At 32.7% G+C, this 18291-nt stretch overlaps 1 protein-coding gene across 14 annotated transcripts in view; it reads left to right on the forward strand.

The window, feature by feature from the left end:
• LOC148614102 (phosphatidylinositol-binding clathrin assembly protein-like) overlaps nucleotides 1-16105 on the forward strand; it is a 43653-nt gene extending 27548 nt beyond the window's left edge. For 5 of the 14 annotated variants that reach the window (XM_088587944.1, XM_088587950.1, XM_088587947.1 and 2 more), the window contains 8 exons: nucleotides 1686-1986; nucleotides 2670-2735; nucleotides 4344-4409; nucleotides 7772-7925; nucleotides 10149-10263; nucleotides 10676-10738; nucleotides 11291-11468; nucleotides 12890-16105. In XM_088587944.1, the coding sequence (XP_088444070.1) occupies nucleotides 1686-1986; nucleotides 2670-2735; nucleotides 4344-4409; nucleotides 7772-7925; nucleotides 10149-10263; nucleotides 10676-10738; nucleotides 11291-11449 (924 nt within the window). In that variant the 3' untranslated portion in view covers nucleotides 11450-11468; nucleotides 12890-16105. Of the gene's footprint in view, nucleotides 1-1685; nucleotides 1987-2669; nucleotides 2736-4343; nucleotides 4410-6825; nucleotides 6865-7771; nucleotides 7926-10148; nucleotides 10264-10675; nucleotides 10739-11290; nucleotides 11469-12889 lie in introns of all 14 variants that reach the window. The other 9 variants (XM_088587958.1, XM_088587951.1, XM_088587955.1 and 6 more) reach the window with 5 other exon arrangements.
• The last annotated feature ends 2186 nt before the right edge of the window (nucleotides 16106-18291 follow it).

An 18291-nucleotide genomic window follows, 5' to 3' on the forward strand; every position in this document is an offset into this window, starting at 1 on the left:
GAGAAGGAAGAGGTACTGTATAACATGAAAGCTTTGGTGATTGATATATAGCTGATGCTTAAAAGGGAGAAAGCATGTTGGTTAAGTGAATTATTCATCTTTCTACACTCAGTAAGCATAATTGATATTATTCTAATAAGCCCTGATTGTACACTTTTGATAGGCTATGTAAAATGACATGAATTTGTAGGAAATCAATGTTTACTGGATTTGGCATAACTGCTCTCAGCAATGAAATGTATGGTAGTGAAACATACTGTGCTTTTCAGTTTGGGGAATATAAGGTGTTATAACACAAAAGTTATTCTGTTTTCATTGTTTTGTTTGTTGATTATGATTTTATTTCGTTAGTTTGAATATTTGTTAGAGTTGTTTAAATGACACTATATATATTTAACATAGTTAATACATTCTTCGAGACATTTGGGAGATGATGCATGTTCTTGTCATTCTTTGTATTCTTCAACTTTATTTAATAGTTAGTCTTCTGAGTATAAGGCCAAAATAAATGTTTGTGTGTTTCCTGTTACAATTAAATTAATATTTAGTTGGGTAGATATTTGATGTAAATATTTTGTTAAAGAAAAATGTGTATGTTTTTCTGAATTTATGATATAAAATTTTTATTTGTGCCACCCATATCATAGGCACTGCCTTGTTCCATCAAGGGCAATTTTATGAATAAAAATCGTGAAAACTTGAAAAAGAACACACATATTTTATTTCTGCATAATTGATTTGTTAGGTTCAATTAAAATATTTATTTTCTAGTTTGAAGTTATCAGAGATTAAAATGGTAAAATTATAAAGGTTGATACAATAAAATATTAATATTTACAAATAATTACTGCAATAGAAATTTTTATCATTATTTGTAAATATTAATATTTACAAATAATTACTGCAATAGAAATTTTTATCATTATTTCTTAGAAATGTGGATTTTTAAAGCATTGGTTGTTATTAATCAGTACTATATTTTAACATGATAACTTCTAGAAGCTTTATCTAACATTAATATATCTTATCTAGTGTGTTACTTTATTCAGATATTTATAACCTGCTCTATAAAAAACAAAACTAGTGTTACACACCAGGTAATAAAAAAAACTTGTTTTAATTTTTTAAAATTTCTTTTATAAAAAGGTCTAAGTGTCTATAAGATGTGTAACATATTTTAACCCCTTCTTCAATAAATAAAATGTTCTCTATCAACTAGTTTATATTTTGTATTCTTTGAACCAATTTATTTTCATGTTTCAGGACGCTAGTTTATTTCTGCTGCTATTAAATTGATTTCACTATTTCCCTTCTGTCGAATATGTATTCCACAATTTTGATTTTCTTCAATTCCAAAGTTGCAAAATAAGGTAGTAATACCCATGTTCTAATAACTAAAATTCTTTTTTTTTGTGTGCTTGAATGTTAACTTAATCATAGGGGGCACTGGTATACTCTTTGTTATTGACAGAGGTATGCTGAGTTGTACTGGAGCTCTCTGATAACAGTGTGTTTTTTTTTTTTCTTACTAATATTGTCCTACATTTTAACCTTCTTAAGTTTCAGGGTAACAATGCTTTATTATTGGCTCTAAAAAAAGAAAAGATTATTGTGGTTAGTAACTAGACAAAATCATAAATAAATATTTTCATCTTTTTTCTTTTTTTTTGTCTTCTATCAACCAGGAACAGAAATTAAAAGAGAAGACTCCCTCAGCAGTTCCTCCTCCTGTCTCACAGCAAGCTGCATCATCCACCAATCCATTTGCCACCAATGCCAGTCCAACAGCAACCAATAACTTACTGGGTTCACCAACCTCAGCACAGCCTACCAATGCCAGTGATGATTTGTTAAGTCTGACTGGAAACCCATTCGTTCAGAATGTTCAGCAAGTAATGGCAATGTCCAATGCTGTAAATAACATGCAGCCAGGAGGATATCCCCCTGCTGGTGGAGGGTGGGGACAAATGGCTCCGCCTAATCAAGGTATGATTTTGTAAGAAGGTCTCAAAAATCTGTAATTTACAAGGATTTAGTTTGGATGATGTTCATAAAGCATAAAATGAACTGATTATACATAAAAGGACCAGTGTTAATAATTTGTCACTTGCATTTGTTAATGATTTCAAAACAATATGGAGAGATGCTTTTTTAGATGAAAACTGAATAATTCTAGTCTTTGACACAAGTTTTTTTTATCAAAAATCTTAGTTTTCGAGCATACACACCAAGTAATATGACACATGAAGAAGTCATGTTCAGGTGAAGACAATGTTTGTCCGAACAAAACTATTTAAAACCATCAGTGTCAAGCCAGTTACATGCTGGGAAAACAACTGAAAGTCAGTGTTCTAGGATTCCTATTTCCTGTTACCTGCGGCAAGTGAAATTTTGGTCAGGGAAAGTTAGGTACTTAGTTACCCTTTCCTGTGGCATGTTGAAAACTTCATATGCTGTAAGGATTTGTTTTGTTCGGAAAGCAGTCTTTGACTGTGCGAAAGTTGATTTTATATGGATTTTTCCCGAGGAAACCTCTATTTCGGAAAAATCGTAGAACACTGTGAAAGTATTAATTTTGGGCTTGTAAGTAAAAAAAAATTTTAACACAGCCTAAAACATTCAACATATCGTCAAAGCTGAGAAATGAAATAATTGTTACATTACTTCAGGAGGTTTTACACAGGAGGTAGATTTCTCCAAAGCATTTCAAAACAACACAGCTTCATCACAATCTGGTAGGATATGACTGCATGTTTTTTTTTTTACCTGGATCCTGGCTTATAGTGTTACTAACACTCACATTTCTTTGCAATTTCTTATTAGACATGTCATTTATGTTGTAATGAAGCCAGTTGTCTTTCTTGTTTCATTGATTTAAACTTTGGATTAAACAAGGAGATTCATTTAACTAATCAGTATATTAAAATGTTTAAATTGAAATGGAAATAATAACAAGTTCTGTAAAGTAGGCAAATTAGGATGATATTAATTTGCGTTGTTGCCACCTAAACAGAGTTTCTTTACTATCAAGTTTTGAAGTGTTCCCATTTGTAAAAAGTTTTTATTGTTTGTTTTTCTATATACATGTAACGCGACAGCTGATTGTACGGGTAGTTCTATTTTAATTTCAATTTCTTGGCTCCGAAAATCTTCCAAAATATTTTATTTTGTTTTAATATTAATATAAGGAATTGCAAAGGAGAATTTCTTATCTAGGGAAAACCTATCCATCTAGAATTCAGCAGGGCATGTTTAGTCATTTTTATGGCATGATTTTATTATGAATGTTGTGGTTAGTTTAACTTATTTAAGTAGCACTCCAGCTAAGAATCATGCAAAATGTGATTCATGGGTAAAAAGGCTACATATTTTTATTTTTGATATTTTGTTTGAAATGTCATAGTAAATAGAAATAAACATGTGGTTTTTCATATAACCTGTGCTCTTAGGAGATAAAAATTATATAGAATGCACTGTAGATTTCAAAATTAAGGGAGATAACCCTGTAAATGGTGCTCAAATACAATAGAATCTACTGTATTTTCAATGTCGATTATCTCCTAAGAGCAGGCAGATTCAAATGAATAATTACACATTTCATAGTATAGACCCATAAAACAACTTAATTACAAAAATAAAAATATGTAGCCTTTTTTGGGGTGTATCACATTTTTCAGATTTTGCATGATTCTTACAAAGACAGCTACTTAACGTGTATTACTAAAGCAATGCATTTGTTTGATTCTAATTATATCCTCTTCATGTTGAACAAATACACTGAATTCATTTTGTTTGATATTTATGATCTGTAGGTCTGTCCACATGTTCAGGTTTACAATCTTAAAAGTTCTGAATTATTATTTAACTATTGTTATCATTAAAGGAAAATAAATTCAGTGTTTTGTGAAGACAAGAATGGATTTAGAATAGCTTTTAATTTGTGGATTTCTTTGCTTAATAATCATTTAGTTGCTATGCAAGGGTAAAAATGTCAGTTATGTGGAATTAGATGTTTATATTATTATAAACAGTCCAAGTGAAACAACTGTTTCTTCGTGAGAAATTGGCTTCAAGTAGATTAAGACAATACTGCAACATTACTTGTTAATTTTGTAATAATGTCTTTCATCTATTTCCCAAATTTGTGCCAATCACTGAAGAAAAAAAAAAGAAATCTATTAACACCAAGAGAAAATGATTTAAAGTGTTTGTAGAAAATAATGTACCAAGTAAAAGTTCTTATCTCTTGCATAGTTTAATTCTCAGCATATTTTTTTTGTTCTATATATTAGCATGAATTTATCTAGTGATATTTTGACTTTGTTATCTCCCCTTCTGTTTAGCAGCATTAACAGTTAATACTTCATTTGGATCATTACCACCACCAATACCACCATCACCTTCTGAAGGTATATATATAACTTTGTATGGCTAGGTAGTAGTTCCCTTTATCATTGCCTTAATACTATTTTATTATATTTCCCTAAAGTGCTTGTTTTTTTTTTTTTTTCATTTTGTATTGTACCGTATGAAAAAAAAACCATGATTATACTATCTCTGTTGATTGACTGATCTGTACATAGCAATAGAAATAGTTTTCTCTTGTTATTAGACTGGCTAGCAGAGGAGTATTCAGAGAGGGGCGCACCTTGTGCATGCTTCCCTATAATTTTTTTTTTTTTTTTTTACATGAAATATTTTTTTACGCAAATTTCTCCTACTTTGTTTCATTTGGAATTTTATTCTATTAGCACCCCTCTAACCTGAAATCCTTGATCTACCTTTGACTAAGTTAGCACTAAGGCCATTTTTGTGCTGATTTTAACAGATAAAGTCTTATTCTTTGCGCTTCAGAATCCAGTCTAATCCAAAGGACACCAAGGACTTTATGGAAAATTGATAAAAAGTGGTACGACTAGCAATACAGTTTGAATTGCTTCTTTAACCAGTAAAATAGTACCCTACTCAACTAGAAAGAGTTGATCATCTTTACCTAGGTTCACTAATTAGATTTGTTGACTTCACTCATATATTTGGTCTTGTTCTTTAAACTTTAAGGATGAGAAATTCAATCATGATCCAAATCAGAGTCTTGTAGAAAAAGATAAGAAGATTTACACTTTCCTATGATGTAGAGCAGAATTCTGCCTTGATAGCTATGTAAACTCCTAGAGGCTTACAGTACATTGAAAGTGATACCACTCTTTGTCAATTTGCCTTACAATAAACCCATTTTGTAGATCTGTTCAATCTAAAGGGTAGATCTAATTTTGATTGTTAAGTAAGCTATTTTTTATCAAAGATCAGTCTTACAATGAGACAGGTATAATTTAAATTTTGTAATAGCAGGTAGTATCATTCATACTTTGTCATTTTTTCATACCTCTGAAAAGAAGAATATGCAGGTTTATTATTCATACATTCTATCTGTTTATCAGTGTATTATTTGAATCTATAACTGCTTGTATATACCTTGAATATGTTGCATGCTTGTTTTCTTTATGTTAACATAATTTTTAGGTTATTTTGTCAGCCATGATTTGTTAAACTAATTGAGTTTGCATGGTTATGTCATTGTGTTGACTTCCAAAAACAATGGTTACAACATGACTAAGTATTGTTTGTGATTTCTGCTTGTTTTCAGCCACTGATGATGCAGAAAAAGACCTAAATTTACTGGATCCATTAGACCCCCTTGCTCCTACAACTCAGCAGTACTCAAGTTCTGCCCCTGCTAGTAGCACTCTTGACAATCTTTTATCTGGGACTGAATTCAGCTCTCCAGCCAAACAGGGACCCAATCAAGCAATGTTTGGCACATCCCCTGCAGTAACCAGTTCTTCTCTGTTCGGCATGCCAGGTGGTATAATGAGCTCCCCAGTTGCTAGGCGACAAGTCACCTCTGACCCAGTTGGCAGTGCCTCTATGTTTGGCATGCCAACAAGTATATCTGGAAACACTGGAATGATGATGAGTTCCCCTCATGCTACAAGACGAGTAACTTCTGAAGTTATTGGCTCATCTGCATTCAACATGCCTGGTGATAATGGTATGGGCATGTCTCATGGATCCACTGGTTTAATGGGTTCTCCAGCTAGTAGCAAGATGGCTATGGGAACACCAGCTAGCAGTGGAATGGCAGTGGGCTCACCTCATACCACCCGGCATGCTGCTAGTGAGATGGACCAGCAGTTTTCGGGACTAGGCGTGTCTGATACAGGTTTCTCAGTGTTTTGGTTCTTTTCAGTTCTTCACTCTTTCCAGGTGTAGATGTAATTATTTCTTTCTTAGATTTAGAGACATTTGGTTCTTATAATCTTTCTTGTTCTCTTATTTGGAAATAGAAGGAATTAAATTTTCTTCACTTGTACCTGTTTATTAATCTTGAGTTGTAGAGCACTATGTTAGATGACTTAGGTTTCTTATGTATCGACCATTTTGTTATGTAAGTCTAATTTGATTTATGATTTGGTTACGCATGGATCCAGGAAATTTACCTGATTTTAATGTTGTGAAGTTTCGAAGGCTTTGATAGTGATCGATGTTTAAAACATGTGTCTGTATTTTTGTGTGTATATTTTAGAGTGCTATAATATTTTAGTAAGTAATTTAAAATATCATTGCTGAAACATTGTTTTACAGTTGTAATTATTTACTGTTAAGTAACAAATATGATTACAAGATGAATGCATTGTGAATTGAACATTATAATGAAAAATAGTTTTAGTAAATGAAGAATTAAAAAAAAAATAGGAACAAGCCTTTGTATACTGACTTTTTGAAGTAGAAAAAAAAAGAAATTAAGACCCAATGTTTTCATTTTAGCACTTGGACGTAGTAGCCCCGCCCCTGAGGATGGCACAGGTGAAATGACAGTGTTGTTCATGTTTTGTTAATTTGTTGGTTTTATTGTTTTGAGATATTACTCAGGTAGTTATGTAAACTATGTTGTCTTTTCTTTGACAGGAAGAAGTTTACTTATTATTAATGATTAGAATTGATCATTCGTCGTCAATGTATGGATTCAGTATAAACTTGTGGGATAATTTTTTTTTTTTTTTTTTTACATTTTTGTCTAGATTGCCCATCTTTATGTCACCAGCTATAGATTGGTCTAAGTTCAAAATTTCTTCAGTTAAACTTAAATCTCTATTGTTTTTGAATTATTAAGTTCTATGGAAAAAGCCTAGGGCATATCTGTTCAAATAAAGCCTGGGTTATCAAGCATATATTTGGGTCATTTTTGGCCACTTTCAATTTCCTTACAATCGAAGTTTTCTATAGGAGTTTGTAACACATGATGGAATTAAAACTTAAGTCTTAATATTGTATTGGGTTGAAACAAAGTTCATGTCTATATTTATACTTATTGATATGTTTTATAAATCATCTTTCTGTTGACAATTTACTCTTTCAGGTTGCTTTAGTTTACATGACAAATAATTTAATTGCTCATAAAGTTTGCTAATTTATGAGTAAGACATTGTAATGTATTGTATATAAATTGTCATCATTTGTCATTTTTCAAATGATTTCAATTGCAGGAAATATTTTCTTGTTTAATAGGGTCATATTGAAGTAATCACTTTGAAAAGAAACCTAAATATATATCACAAATAATTTCTCATATTTCATGCCTATCTTAACTATGAACCAATGTGATTTCTTTTTGATTCATATGAATTTGACATTTTTCTGTTATTTTCCATCATTTATTGAATGAATATGGTATTTTACATCAGAGATCTTACCATTGATTATGGTTCTTTAGGTTTTGATGCATTTGGAGAAGTGCTGAAACCATCATCTAATGTTGGTCCAACTCAGAATGCAAAGACAGATAAATTATTGAACAAAGATTTGGACTCGAGTTTGGCAAGCTTAGCTGGTAACCTCAATATTAACCCTGCTGCAAGTGTAAAAAAGTAGGTTTCAGATATAAATGTGATGATTTGTAGCTTCGTATTGTGGGTTCCTTAATCAACCAGTGTATTTCAGTAGAATTTCAGCTACAAGATCTATTGTTGTCTGATATTTGCCTGTGTTGAAGCATGTGGTATATTTTAGGTTAAATCTTTTAGTTTTTTTAGCTCACCTGGCCAAAGGCCATGTAAGCTATTGCCATCACTTTGTGTCCGTCGTCGTATGTCATCATCATCACTCTTCTCCTCTGACATTACTTGACTAATTAAAACCAAACTTGGTTTGAATGTTCCTTGGGGTATCCTACATAGAACTGATGTGGGGATTTTTTATCTGTCAAAAACATGACCGCCATTACTAAAAAATAGAACATAGGTGTCAGACAGTAGTTTTTTGCAAATATCTCCAAAACCAATATGTTTAGTCAAATTCTCTCAATTGCTGAAATGATTCTTGCCTACAAAAGCCCCCAGGAATCAAAGCTGTCTGACAGGGGGCAGAAGTGTTCACTATGGTGAGATCTATCTGCGGTCAAATTTTTATTTCAATCTTTAAAGCCGAGTTGGAGTTATTGCCCATTTTCTATGTTTTTTTGCTATTTTTAATGTTATTTCTTTCAAAAATCTTCTCTTCTGATACTACTTTACCAATTGAAACCTAACTCAGTACAAATGTTCCTAGGGGTATTGATTGATTGATTGTTGGGGTTTAACATCCGAGCAGCAATATTTCAGCTATATTCAGACGATGAACATGAAACGGATGATAAAATGAACATGAAATGATGATGAAATGAAAAACGGGATGGGACACAAGGACAGTAGGGTCGACAAATTCTGATTGCCACTAGAAAAAGGGAGGGATGGGTAAGGTCGGGCAATTTAGCCTCCTGTGGCGGAGCGCAAAGGTTCCTACTCCTATCGAATACCACAGCAGGGTTCTTTAACATGCGAGGAACGTGGCATCTTTTCCAACACGGTGCACCACTATGGTTTGCGGTCAGGTTTTCCGTATTATAGCCTGACAACCCCAGCATGTAACATGCCAGAGGTACCCCATTCCACCACCTGGGGCACACATTCCAGTTGCTCTGTGGGCAGAGCGCCTAGCCCCCGGCTAGGTTTCTGAGCACTATTTAGTCACCTTTTAGGAAAAGCTTAGCGCTGCTGCAGGCCTATTCTTTTGACACCCGGACCTGCACGGGGTCCTAGGGGTATATTCCATAGAACTGATTTGGGGATTTATGATCCGTCAAAAAACGTGGATGCCATAACTAAAAATAGAACATAGGATCAGACAGTTTTTTTTGCGTATATCCTCAAAACCGTAAGGGTCAGCCAAATTCTTTCAATAGCTGAAATGATCTTCAAGTCTTCAAGTATTAAAGTTATCAGACAACTCCTTGTAAGAGTTATTGCCCTTGAAAATGGAAAAATGACAGGTTTTTTTTTTTTTTGTTTTTTTTAGTTTTCAGATAGTATCAAGAAAACTATAATTGATAGAAAGAAACTTTCAATTGCTGAAATGATCCTATGATAAGTCCTACCAAAGTCTTCTTGAGTTAGAATTGTTGGGCAACTTCTTAAATTTATTGCCCTTGAAAGACAAAATTCAACCAGGTGAGCGATTCAGGCTCCTGGGAGCCTCTTGTTTTCATGTTTTATTATACCTCTCATTACAAAGTGAGAGTTTGTCCAACTGTCAATACCATCAATACACAGAGGGGTATCCTTTTCTAATTCATTACTCCTCTAACACTACTGAGTGGAATTGACATTACTTTCACATACTATTTATTAAATATTGAAGATAGAAAAAAACACAAACATAGTCAAATGCAACGAATGCATCATTGTATAACCTTTATGAAAATAGTAAAATACTTAGAGATCACTGAATGGTCTTCAATACATGTAAACATACCTTCAAGTAAGTTCAGAAATGCCCCGACAACAAAAGAAATATGATCCACAATAACAGAACAAGGACAATAATAAAAATAATCTAAAATGTCAAAAAACGATATGAACACACATCAGTGACTAACATTTTTGACTGTGGAAAAATTAATTGATTTTTCTATTTATTTATAGCAATTTATTTTCAATGGATTTTATCATAATTTTTATACAATATCACCTGCATTTACTTAAAAAATGGTAAATCTCTCCTTGTAAATAAAAAATCTCACTTCCTTTTCTAAAAACATTTAATCATTATTTCAGAGCACAACATGAATGGCAGCCTAAAGGAGAACAAAAGATGACAGGTGGTGCTAACTTCCAGTTTCAGGGAACTTCTCCTGCTTCTAATACCTGGACTGCACAGCCTATGGCTAATGTAACTATTATTAATTGAAACAATGTAATTTTCATCCCCCACTTTGAGTTGGGTACATTAATTGACTGAGGTGTCCATCCTTCCTTACACATATGGGTACCAATTTCTTATCTGTTATTTCTCATACACCACTGAATGGAATTAAATGAAACTTTCACAGAATCTTTATGACATTTTTTATTGTGCACCTATTTTAGATTTTGATCAAAAGATGGGTCATATGAGGGAGTATTAAGTTTCTAGTTTTGTTTTATAACCTATGATGATCTTTTCATATTCGTTTGCAGTATTTTTAGTGGGTGTGAAAATATTGATAATGATTTTTGTAGGACATTATTGTTATTTGTCTATAACAGAAAGTGACTTCTAATCAGGGGTTAATATAACTCAATATAATGCTTTTTTTATTCAGACTAATACAATGGCTCCAACAATGATGTATCAGCAACCAGTCGGACAACCTATGACTATGATGGTAATATTTATAAATGTTTACCATGTTTTCTAGAATATTTTTAATAAAGTATTCCACCGATGCCTTGAAATGATTCATTTAAATTTTTTCAGTACAAAAAAGATGCATTCAGCTTCCACTACTAAGTACACCATGTAGCTGGTAATAATGTCCCTGCAAAAAAAGTTTTGTCTGTGTATATCATTTTAACATCAATATAGGGGCAAAGACCAAGTCGAGAAACTAGATAAGCACAATCATTTTGATCAATAATGTATTTCTAATGACAAAAACAACTCTGAAAAAACTTCGACATCCTTACTTCCTTCAGAAAACAAGTAGCACAAACTATATGAAATACTTACTTGAACATTCTGTGCAGATGTTAAGAAATACTTGTAAAATTATATGAAGTATGGAGTCGATCTTTTGTCAACATGTCCCTTTTAAACATCTAAGGTCATAGGTCATCCACTCATGTTGGTCCTTACAGATGCTGAAGTCTAAAGAAGTGTAATGTTAAAGCTTAAAATGGTTGATAATAATCTCCAACCTTTTTGCATTTTTTTGCAGCAACAACAGCCAGGTATGATGATGAACAGACCAATGGGCATGGGTATGCAACCAATGATGGGTATGCAGCCCCAGCCTGGTGCCTATGGAGCTCCAATGATGGCACAGCCTCGTCAAGCCACACCTCAGTCAATGAATGATCCATTTGGAGCATTATGAGACTAGTCATCTGTAAGAAGTAAGTGAAAAAAACAAGGGCAGACTCGGAGTTGCTGGAAATTAACAAAAACTTTCCAAGGAAGAAGGGGTTGAACAATTAAATGAGAAATTAGACAAATGGCTTGAAAGTGACAATAGAATCCTGCCCTGGAATATATAATTATCAATTTATATTTATAAAAAGGGGCAGTGGATACGACCAATAAACTTATATAAAGAAAGGGGTTCCATGCTATCATGTGCCACTCATGTTTTACAAAAGAGTAGCATAACCCCTGAAACTATCACTCGCTGCATTTTCATTATTGTTGCCGCCTCGAGACAACGGAAGCCCGGAGATGACAAATAAAAATAAAAAGTTTGCTTAGATAATGGCACAGGAATTTCGCTAATTTTTTTGGGGGGGAATGGTGTCGGTCTGGTGATATTGCTTCTTGTAATAACCCTTCTATTGTGCTATTTTGGCCATGTGTAAAGATAATAGAGCTGCAGGTGCCCTAGGGCCTTAAAAGTGTGTGGCTAGTGTTGTCTGCACCATACGTAATTGTTGAAATTGTATTCTAAAACTTTAGCGTTGATGTTAATGTACGTGTGTCTGGAACTAGATGCCTAAGAAACTAAGCACCTTAAATGACACATAGGTGTCTATGCGATAACTGTGTACCACTTGAGCTATAGAACTTGTCAACTGAGGAATGTAGCTGGTCGAGAGGGACATGTATCTAAGGACATGATTTATTTCAATGATTGTTGTGGTTTAAGTTTGAATGATTTGACAGACAGTACGACCTGGATGTGGATAAATTGAAATTCGACTTGAAAATATTTAGAAACTGGGAAAGGCCAACTAGTAGTTTGTAGTCCAATTACACAATATGTCGGAGAGTTTTGTGTTCATTCATCTAGGTGTTCCATGTAAACTGACATCGAACCTGAATATTATGCAAACTGGCGCACTGCTACAATGCATTATAAAATTTGTGTGTGCTTTTTTGTAATGTCCTTCGTAATCAGAATGCAATTTGACGATTATATGCGGCATAAACATTCAAACGATTGATATAAATTGATTCAGTACACGAGTACTTTGATTTACTTGGCTGTGCATGATTACATTTATGTATTCATGAACTGTAATTTTGTATTGAATTGAGGTTAAAACAAAACTACCATCTAAACATGGTGGAAGTGTCAAGACAGGTAGCTTCCCGTTCAAAATATCTTCGTATTTTAAAGTGGTCTGTCTGTCAACACTTGACTGAATGTTACCATATCAAACTTTGGGGGAATTAGTTACTCAACATTATTATATTGAAACTAATTTATTACAAAGATTTTTATGTGAAATGACCTTTTGCTGATTTTTTTAGTATCAATCTATATATATTTCATGAACATTGTTCTTTTTTATCATTTATTTGATTTGATATCTATTTACAGGAAATCACAAGAACTTCTTACAGAAAAGACTTGTAAAATAATATGAAGTATGGGATCAATCTATTGTCATCATTTTAACATAGAAACCTTCAAAGGTCATAGGTCATCTGGCTTTCTTTCTACGCACATCTTGATTCTGTTGTACTTAATGCAATCATCCTTGTGAATAAGTCAGAGATTGAATGGAAAGAGAAGTACATCTAGTGTATGAATTGTATCACATGTATGTAGTAGGGTTAACTATGTCACTAACATGTAAACATTTTACGTGTCAATTTAGATTTTTCCAAATTGAAGACTAGGTAATTCAGTTACCATGGTTATTCTGAATTAAAATCATATTTTGTACTAAGTCAATAACTACAAGTGTTTTTACATTTATAGAAAGTATTTATGGCATATATATATATGGTTTTTGTGATTACGTCACAGCTATATTTAGAAATAGGTGTGCATCTAGTGTTTTTGATATTACCAATTGATTGGATCCAAAGTGTTTAATGGGATCAATGTCATGAACCAGTCTATTGTGAAGATGCTGATATTTATAGATTTGATTTTCATGATTTATACAAAAAAAAATTAATGGTGATTTCTCACTTTCAATAGTGGATTTAAATCACTGTTTTCAATGTGATTTATACATTTTATTGGGAACATTGACAGTCGTCTGATTGAACCACATAAACCATGAAAATCATTTACCCCAGGAATATTAGATGTTCACAGTACCTGGTACTGTAATAATGCTGAGATCTTCATTTCTTGCAATTTATTGTAATATTCAGTGTTTGGTGTAAACTGCTTTCAAAATAAGTGCTATTCTAAACGTATCTCTAGCTAATGGATATTTGTAAAGAAGTCCCTTATATGTTTGAAGTATTTTGGATCATGTGATGATAATTGAGATATCAATGGTTATTATGTGAACATAATGTCATATTGTAATAAAAAGTTCAGAGTTTCTGTACACTGATCATGTGATCATTTGAGGGTTCAGTTTTGATCATGTGATTTATTTTATTAGTTTAAGACCAATGAATTGTGCAATGTTAGATAATACATTAGGATTGGGTTGTGTTCACAGTTAAGTTTTTGTTATGCATTGGTACTCTGCTTGACTATTTCCCATTGTAATGTTATAATTTTCATAATTTTTTATGTTTGGAAGGGCTTTTGCATATCAACTTTGGAAGTGAAACATTTGTTCTGAAGCTTTGGGGTCACATCTCTCTAAATATATTGGCTTATGAAAATTTGTTATCATTGAAAGTAGTATGTGATTGATTTTTTGCAAGTTTAAAATCATTAAATACTTATAATATCTCTTGATAGCAATATAGTGATGGGTTTATCCTGACTTTCATTTTTACTAAAATCAGTTAATTATCATTGATTTGCTCATTTAAACATCCAACGAATTTTGATTCAAATCCATTCAATGGTGTAATGTATAAAAACTTTTGGAATAGGATCATTTTTCTGCAACATCGTAATTTTATGAAAGGAAGCCCTCAGTAATATATTAGTGAAAAGCTAGAGGTTACTTCTAGTTTTCAATTTTAACCAATATTTTGTTTATTTGAAAGTAATATATTATATGACTATGTACAAACGTGACATTAAAAATCCTATTTGGCTGTGCCAAATTTTATCATGATGTATTACAGTGTATCATGATCTGTTAAGTTGTTATCACCACACATTTGTACAGTATATGTAAATGATCTAACTCCCACCTTTTGTTATCTAAATGTTATTGTTATAGAAATTATGGAACTTGGTCCATTTCAATAACTAAAAAAATATAGCCTTTGGTGAATTTGACTTTGATGCAAAATGACTCCATTCATCACCATACTTGAACAACTGTTGTCATTAACTGCTCAATTTTATCATATTTGCTTGAACTTTGCCAGGCTTAAGACATTTCTTCCCAAATTTGAGGCTTCAGTCAAGCAAGTGTTTGGGGAAAAATTGTGAAAATCCAATTGTATGCTTTTAACATAAGTTGGTATTGAATTGTAAAGGGTTATATTTGGATGATAGTAATATTGATACATTACATAAAAGCTTATTGACGAACAAACATTTAAGTCTTTCTCCAATATTGCCAAACGCAAATGCTTTATTAGGAAACTATTTGCAGTCATGACATTTTCACCAGCACTGCCAGATGCAATAGCAGATATGATTCTTAACTTATTTCTTCATTTAAGGTGAGCACATGTATGTTTTATCAATTTTTAATCCTTGTCAAATCCACGTTCTGAATTCCATTTTGTAAATAAAACCCAAAAACTCATAATCTATCGCACCTCAAGTTTGCACCAGCTGGGTATAAACTAAATTCCATAATTTCTACACATGCACTATGTAAACAATGCTAAAAACATGTATATACATGTGTATATTGAATATGGCATACATGTACAATATTAGCATAACTATATAAATATGTCTAGTCTGTAGTATTACTGTTTTAGAAGTTTCCATTGTATAGCAGATTGTCACATTCCAACATCTGAGTCAGATATAGTCGGTATTAACTCACTTTCTAAAAGTAATTTTTTTGAAGGACTTGCGTAATTTTTCATGAATGTCTCCTTAGACAGTGGTCTTCATATCTAAAATTATAGTGTTATGGTGTATATTAATAAAGACAAGTTAAAGACACTAATTGAACTTTGGTAATCACCTTAGTAGTTAAATCGTCATGTCAATAAAAACAAATTAATTCCCCGTGTGTCAAATATTGGAGTCTACAACAAGATTCTCCTACAAAATTGGCTTTATTAGAAACATTGCAGTTAAAAAGAAGGAGAAATATTCTCTTCATGTAAGAGCTTTCATTAAATGTAGACATTTTTTACCAACTGCTTGAAATGAAATCAGAAAATTCTTCAGCCACTGTAAATGATCATTTTTCACTGGTACAGTCTTTATATATACACCATACTTTGTTTTTTCAAACATTTATGTAATTATTACAACAGTTTCTTATTTCTGCTGATTGGATGTAGTGTTGGGTACTTCATGGTGTTCTAGACAAGTCAGTACCCAATATGGATGATATAGATTTGTGAATTATTGACCACATCAAATGTGTGTACAATGTAAAGTGTTGTTTGATCTGCACAGAAATTTCATTGTAGAAGTTATATCGGACACGATCAAACACAAGCTGTGATAGTCAATAAAATGTATGAAGAGATATATCTTGGTTTTTTTTTCATAGACCAAATAGTCTCTTTATTTTCTCGTTATACAAGTAATAAAATTATTGTATGTAGTCCCATTTCGTTTTTCAAGAATTTGCGACTTTTCATTATTGACTGAATTAATCATAGAATATTTAGGCATAACATGAAAAATGGAGGTGGATGTGTCCTGGGCTTATTATATTATACAGTTAAACCTGCATTCGGCAAAAACCTGTCTTTGAAGACTGTGATAATAAAATCCCCACCTAGTGCATTCTACATAGAATTAACCTGAATACATTGGAACCTGTCTTTTGTAACTGGGATTTTGTTCTCCCTTAGGTCCGTTTTTTTTTTTTTTTAAATTGTCTGTGGCAGAAGGCCAGAGTTATTTCATGTATAAGAATAAGGTATTTCTTTTCTGGCACAAACATCCATGTTTAAATGTAAAGTTTTCTGATTACATCAGTTTGATATGAACCAATCATTAGGTATGCAGTTGCATTAGCAACACTGCCATATCATGCATATGCCCTTTCAGTTACATTTTATTGATTCAAGATTTTAATGATAATTTTATCTCTTATTTCTTCACTTTAACGTGAAGAAATTTACAAGGTCAGTGGTATTTCATGTGCAATAGCATCACTACATTACACTTCCATATCTTTTTTCATGCATATCATGCTCCCTTTGTCTGACACGTCTATTAAATGTTATTTTGAACGATAGTGACGATATGCAACAGGCGAAATAGTTTATACTGTATAAATGTTCCTGCATCTCATTATTCAGCATTATGAACAATACATATTTGTATGACTTGTGGGGAAATAAATTGATCTTATTGTACACAAGATCCATTTACTTCAACCTGAGCCTTCCCTTGGTGGTATCACATATTGCACTCAAGTTCTGAGTTAAAAATATTAAAATACAAGCAGTTTAGGGGTTTATAAAATTTAAAACCCATAAATTGGATATCTCCCATTGCAGCTGGGTTACATTTCTAATTACATGCACATCAAATGATTCCAACCTTTCCAATAAACTTCAAGAAAATCCATGAAGCAGATGTTACACTTGTAACATAGGTGGACAGCAAATGAACAGACAGACCTGACAGATTGCTATCAGCAATTCATAACTTTAATAGGCTCCAGGAGCCTGAGGGTGCACTTTACAGTTACACTAAGGTACACTGTTTCGCACACCAAGTTACCCCCATCAAATTTTGTAGAACTTAAAATTAAAAGTTGAAATTTGGTGGATATATTGTTTAAATGTTGTTAAGCATTTATACATAGACAGATGTAATATATGTAATGGTAAACAGGTGTAATTTAAATGAAGAATGATATCCGGAACGTTTCAGTCCCCTGCCGTATTAGGTCCTCCTCAGCATCAGATGGCTGATTTTCAAAGTACCTTATTTTGCATGAACTTTTGGAACTAAAATTGTGAGAGAATGAATCAAAAAGGGTCTTATTATTTTTACCCTATTTCCACCTACTCCATGCATGCTTTCATTCTTTGGTAGTGTCCAAGTGCCTGATATTTTATATAGTATTTGGCTGTTAGTTTTGGAAAGGCACCCCTGATTTGTTCTCAAAGTCAGTAATTTTTTTCAGTATGTTACCATGGCTACTGGATTTTATAACAATAATCACTGAATTACTTATAAATGACCTGACCCTCCACACACCAAGGATTTCATTAATATGCACTTTTTAGCTCACCTGGCCAAAAGCTATGTGAGCTATTGCCATCACTTGACATCCGTCGTCGTAGTTGTCGTTAACAATTATACAAAACTTTTCTTCTCTGAACCAATTGAAACCAAACGTGGTATGATTGTTCCTTGGGGTATCCTGCATAGATCTGATGTGGGGATTTTTGATTCGTCAAAAAAATGGCCACCGTTACTAAAAATAGAACATAGGGTTCAGACAGTAGTTTTTCACATATATCTCTTAAACCGTTAGGTTTACCTTAATTCTGACATGGGTAAAAGTGTTCAGCATGAGAGATCTACCTCTGGTCAAATTTTGGTTTTCATCCGTTATGCCATGTTGGAGTTGTTGCCCTTTTTCAACGATTTCTGCCATTTTTAATGTTATTTCTTTCAAAATTCTTCTCCTCTGACACTACTTGAGTAATTGAAACCAAACTTGGTATGAATGTTCCTTAGAATGGATG

This window comes from Perna viridis, chromosome 6 (genome assembly GCF_037379345.1).
Source record: "Perna viridis isolate PV_CMFRI_1.1 ecotype Kerala chromosome 6, ASM3737934v1, whole genome shotgun sequence".
NCBI classification, from domain to species: domain Eukaryota; kingdom Metazoa; phylum Mollusca; class Bivalvia; order Mytilida; family Mytilidae; genus Perna; species Perna viridis.